The 5,184-nt window shown below is 49.6% G+C and overlaps 1 protein-coding gene across 2 annotated transcripts in view; it reads left to right on the forward strand.

Moving 5' to 3' along the window:
* Positions 1–6: 6 nt before the first annotated feature.
* The window catches only part of UHRF1BP1 (UHRF1 binding protein 1), a 48,233-nt gene continuing 43,055 nt past the window's right edge, over positions 7–5,184 (forward strand). For both annotated transcript variants that reach the window (XM_019546734.1, XM_019546735.1), the window contains exon 1: positions 7–114. In XM_019546734.1, the coding sequence (XP_019402279.1) occupies positions 71–114 (44 nt within the window). In that variant the 5' untranslated portion in view covers positions 7–70. The remainder of the gene's footprint in view (positions 115–5,184) is intronic.

The following is a 5,184-nucleotide window of genomic DNA, read 5'->3' on the forward strand; positions in this document are numbered from 1 at the left end:
GCCGCGGTGGCGGCCGGGATGCTGGCGGAGTGCGGGTCGGCGGGGCCAGGTCCCGCGCCCCCGGCCCGGCATGGCCGGCCTCATCAAGAAGCAGATCCTGAAGCACCTGTCCAGGTGGGCCGGGCTTTCACGGTGGCGGCGGCTGGGCTGGTGGGGCTGGTCCTGGTCCTGGTCCTGGTCCTGGTCCTACTCCTGCTCGACCTCCTGAGGGCCCTGCCCGCCGGGGGATGCGGCCCCTCCGTGTGCAGGAGCCGAGGCGCGACGCTGCCGTCTCGGCTCTAGCTCCTGCCTGGGAAGGAGCGGCTCCATCCGTCCTTCCTTCAGGCGACCTCGGGTACGGCGCCGCTGCCCTCCTCGCCCCGTGCAGAAGTGGGGGAGACGTGCGCAGGGACACCGGGGAATGGGGCGCCGACCCCTGGGTTTGCGCGGGGGAAATAGGGGCCGACCCCTTGGTTTGCGTGGGGAGACTGGGAAATGGGACGCTGACCCCTTGGTCTGTGCAGAGCAAGTAGGACGCCAACCCTTTGGTCTGTGCAGGGGAAATAGGATGCCGACCCCTTGGTCTGTGCATTGAGACTGGGAAATGGGACGCCGACCCCTTCGTCTCTAGCTCTTCCACAAAAAGAAAATGAACCTGTCTCCTGTCCTGTGCTGGAGGGAAGCTGAGGCACAGGGCTTGTAGGAGCGAGGGATAGAAAACCCAGTGTTTGGGGAGTCTGTGTCCTCTGCACTGTGAGCTCCAAGCTGTGGAGTTCAGCCTGAAAACCCCCCCCACCTTGCAGAGTTTCTAGGACCTGGAGCTTCTTCATTTTTAAATGAGCAGCCTGCTCTGCCAAACATCTGTCCGAGGCTGTGCTGTGAATCACCAGTTGCTCAGCCCTCCAGCTTTCCAGGCATCGCACCAAAAAGATGTGACACAGCCTGCTGCTAAACCTTTTAAAATGCATAAGTCCTAAACAGCAAGGTTGTCCTTAGACCAACACGGCTACAACCTGTGTCTTAAATGGCAAGGTTCTTTGAGTAGATGTGATATCTGTTGTTAGAGCAGCTGGGTATTCGTTGCCAGACATCTTAAATGAATTTTCTGTTAGACCTGACAGCGCAGCTCTTGGCTGCCCTCCCCTCGCCCAGTCCCAGATCTCTGTGCTGTGTGTCATGTGCATCCAGCTCTTTGCCAGGTGGGGCTGAGGTGTTTGTAATGAGGCTGGATGGACAAGAGCATGCTGGAGCAATTAGTAATCAAAGCTCAAGAGGCCAAGTGATCCTAGATTTTGAAACTCCCAGCATTAAATGAGACTTATTTTCTGCCCATATGTAATGCTTTATCTTTTGCGTTAGATGCATACATTTTTCTGGCTGGTATCCAATGCCCTCTCATCTTCTGGCTCTTTTGCCTTTCAGTTTCCATGCCAGGTGCTGTTAAAGCCCCTTCTTGTTCAAGACACCTCTGTTGCTTCTAAGCTAGTTGTGTATCAGTCCTCAGCTGTGCTTTTCTCTACCCTGTTCTGCGGTGTCTGAAAGCACAGTGTAAAGGTGGGAGCGGGGAGTTAAAAGTCTGGAGGAATCCTGTCTTCTGCCCCTTGTGCTGATTATTGACACTGGCTTGTGGTGTTGGCTTAGGTTAGTCAGACAGAGCCCGGCCCATCCTCTGGTTCTCTCCCATCAGATGCCTGCGCCCATGCAGATTCTCATCGACTTAGCTGGGGCTCTGGAAAAAGCTTGCAGAATGGGGGCCTTTGTACTTTGTCTGGTCGACATGTATTGTGAAACCTCGTTCATTAGAGCCTGCTCAAGTTGCTTTGCAGAAGCAAATTATAGTAGCGGTGATGTTGTTTTTCTAATATTGCACTCCTGGTCTGCTTCCCGTCAAATACCACCCCCCTCCCGTTTTACTCCCTCTGGGTCTCTTCTCTAATTACTGGCACGTTTGCTTGTTTGAGAGAACTTTGCCACTGAATCAGTTGTCTCCTTTTATTTTCTGTTCTCAATTTGCATTCGAAATAATGCCTTGCTCTTTTTGCATCCTCCTCGCTGATTGTGAATTCTGTGTGGGGGTGGGTTTTTCCATGCTCTCTGTATTCTGGAATTTGCAAGAAAGGAAAAAGGCAAGACGCCAGCGTCAGGAAAATCCAAGGGAGTTGTGCTGTACCAAATAGTTGAGTAGCTATTGTCAGAAGAAATCACATGCACTAGCAATTGAATAATGGATGGTTACTCTGCAGTGACGGATAAGGTCAGTTTTGCTGTAGGTGACAGGGCACTTGATTAGGAATGCATGTTAAAACACAGGATGAGTAAGTTTTGAAACAGCTTGAATTCCTAAAACAGAAAGCATCTAAGCTCTCGAATTTACTTTTTGCCATCTGTGCCATTCAGTCTTCGATACTATTTTTAGAGCAGAGAAACAAAATCGATCTGTTGGTTTCATATTTTAATTCTCCTGTGCTGGCACAGGACTTCAGTGTTTGGGTTGCAAGTACTACATGCGTGCTTCCATCCCAGTATAAAATTGACATTGGAGGGAATGTAGGTGCTCTTAGCCGTGAATTCTGCCTGGTGTGTGCTAGTACAGTGCTGGAGCTTGACTTGGCTTGGGCTCCTGGGGCTGTGTTGCAATATCAGTGATTCAATTCTGTTTATCAGAATTTGTGGGAATTTGTGGAAATGCATCTACTGACTTTGTTCATCTTGTGTCTATGCCACATTTGACCATTTTGTTACACGTGCTTGTGCTTGTTTATTGTACGTGTGCCTTCAAGCAGCAGGTGTTGCATAGTCTGAGGCTCTGTGCTGCAGTCACAGGTGGTTGAACCAGTGGTATAGCCTCACTTCTGCATTCGTTCTTGGGAGCGTATGTAGGTGGTTGGGACATTGCCACCATTGCTGTGTTTCATCAGCCCCCGGGGGTAAGGATTTGGCTGCTGGAATGTCCATTTTTGCACCGTCACATATTTTCTTCAGCCTTTCGTTCCGCATCTGTAGCCGTGTCTCCTTGGGTGCGGCGTCCTGCATGACTTCAGACATTTGTGTGCTGGCGGATGGTTGTACAGCAGGTGTCTTGCCTCTTCAGTTAGTCTCAGTCGTTCCATCCTGCTGGCCCCTGCTCTTTGATGTCAGGCAGAGCGATGCCAGTCAGCGGGTGCACGCTGTTTAGGCTGGTAGGCTTCAGGCCTCCTGTGACGCCTCAGCAGGTATGGTTCAGAATGGGGACAGGGTGCTTAGTGTGTATGGATCTCTCCCATACAGGCCATGCATGCTTGGCAGAGGAGAAGCTGAGAGCCAGGGCAGTGGTTCGGGTGGTTGAGAGGCTAACTCCCCATTTTGAACTGGTGAGCTTATGTAGAACGTTGTTCTGAGTGCTCACTTCTTGCTTTTGTCTTTGTGATGTGTTCTTTGTATGAGGGGGTTCACCCAAGGGCGGCTCCAAGGTAAACTGGATTTGGACAGTAGGAGAGTGGAGTCCCAGGCCATGTAATGTTGAGCTGGCCGTTGGCCTTCTGGTTTTTTAGATGGAAGGCACATGCTTGTGCTTTCACTGGGCCAGCACGTAATTAGTTTCCAACGTAGTATGAGCTTAGGCCGGTTAGTGTCTCATTTAGGGGGTTTTTCAACATGGTGAAAGCCAGCGTTTTGGACTGTTGTGCACAGGTTAGCTGTGTAGGTGAAACGTCTTGTTTCCAAATCAGTTGGGTGGTCATTCATATAGATGTTGTATAGCAGTGGAGCAAGCATGCTTCCTTGAAGAGGCCATTAATCTGTCGCCTCCATCTGCTTCACTTCCCATCCAATTTGACAAAAAAAAAGGTCTGTTTTCAAGCAGGGTTCATATCAGCTCTGTGAGGCATTTCATTTCCAGGGTCTTGTGGTGGCGTCGTTGGTGGTCAGCTGTATCATAGGCAGCTGCTAGGTTGACAAACGGAGCTCTGGCAATTTAGCCTCTTTCAAAACTGCCTTGGGTATGTTGAGTTAGATTGAGCAGCTGGCCCGTTGTTGGGGTTTTTTTGTTTTTTTGAGGGGGAAGCCACTCTATTCAGGGATTAGGTGTTTACCCATGTGTGGAGCAAGCTAGTTCAGTATCAGTTGTTCCTACAATTTGTGTGTGGCATAGCAGAGAGAAGGTTTGAAGCTCTTTGGGTCAGATGGATCTTTCCCTGGATTTAGAAGTGCCACTATCTGAGCGTGTTACTATATCTTGAGAGTTTTTTGGCTGGCTGCGCATGAGTTGTGTAAGCAGAGGAGCTATGCTCGAGTCTGGGGTCCGAATTGCTTGATTTGTTCAGTAATATGTCGTCAAGGTCGGCTGCTTTCCCAGTCTTCAGTGCGCTAATACCAGCATTCAGCTCTGTCATTTAGAAGGGGCTTGTAAAACCCAGATCTTTTGGATACTTGTACCTTTCCAGTCTGAGCTTGTTTTTGGATTTGGGACTTTATCCATCGAGACAGCAGTTGAGGAGCAATTCGGTTAGTGGTGACATGATGTTGATCTACCTTTTGCAGGTTGTCACTGAGTTAACATATTGTCGCCCATGCCTTTTACTATTATGCGTCATATCAGTTGACTCAGTCAGGGTCTGCCAGGATTTCCTGCGTCGTTCTATGGTGACTAACGTGAGCTCCTTGCCTGTAGCGATGGTGTTTGCAGAAAAGGGTCTAGTTCACTAGTTCATATGTTTCTTGCCTGTAGTCTTTGCATAGACCAGTGGCTCGCAAAGGGAGGCCTGGGATGTAATTTGTGGTAGCCCTACAGGAGGTTCTTCCTTGCAGATTTCTGTATAGCTTTTATGAATTGGTCATAGTTCTCAGGCAATGCTTTGATCGTTTTGACTGGGGCATCAAGGTATTCTGAAAAGCCTTTTCAGCTTGCCTTTTTAAGGTTGAAACATTGGTGGGATGACGCTGTTATAAGTATTGCTGTGGCTTGGATCTGAATGCCAATTGGCTGATGTTGACAAAGTGGGATAGGGTCTAATCCCATTTTATTGCTTAGCCCAGTGATGATGTTGCTGGTGAATACAAGGTCTGGGTTGTACCCTTATTTCCAGTGGCTACTGTTGAACGATTTAAGTAGTTTTGGGTCATGAATCAAACTCAGCTCGTATGTATCCGACCAGGCTTCTATTGCAGGGGTGGGCAAAATACGGCCCGTGGGTCGGATGTGGCCTGCCAGGCGGTTCTATCTGGCCC

Source organism: Crocodylus porosus, unplaced genomic scaffold (genome assembly GCF_001723895.1).
Source record: "Crocodylus porosus isolate Cpor-Errol unplaced genomic scaffold, CroPor_comp1, whole genome shotgun sequence".
Taxonomy (NCBI): Eukaryota; Metazoa; Chordata; order Crocodylia; family Crocodylidae; genus Crocodylus; species Crocodylus porosus.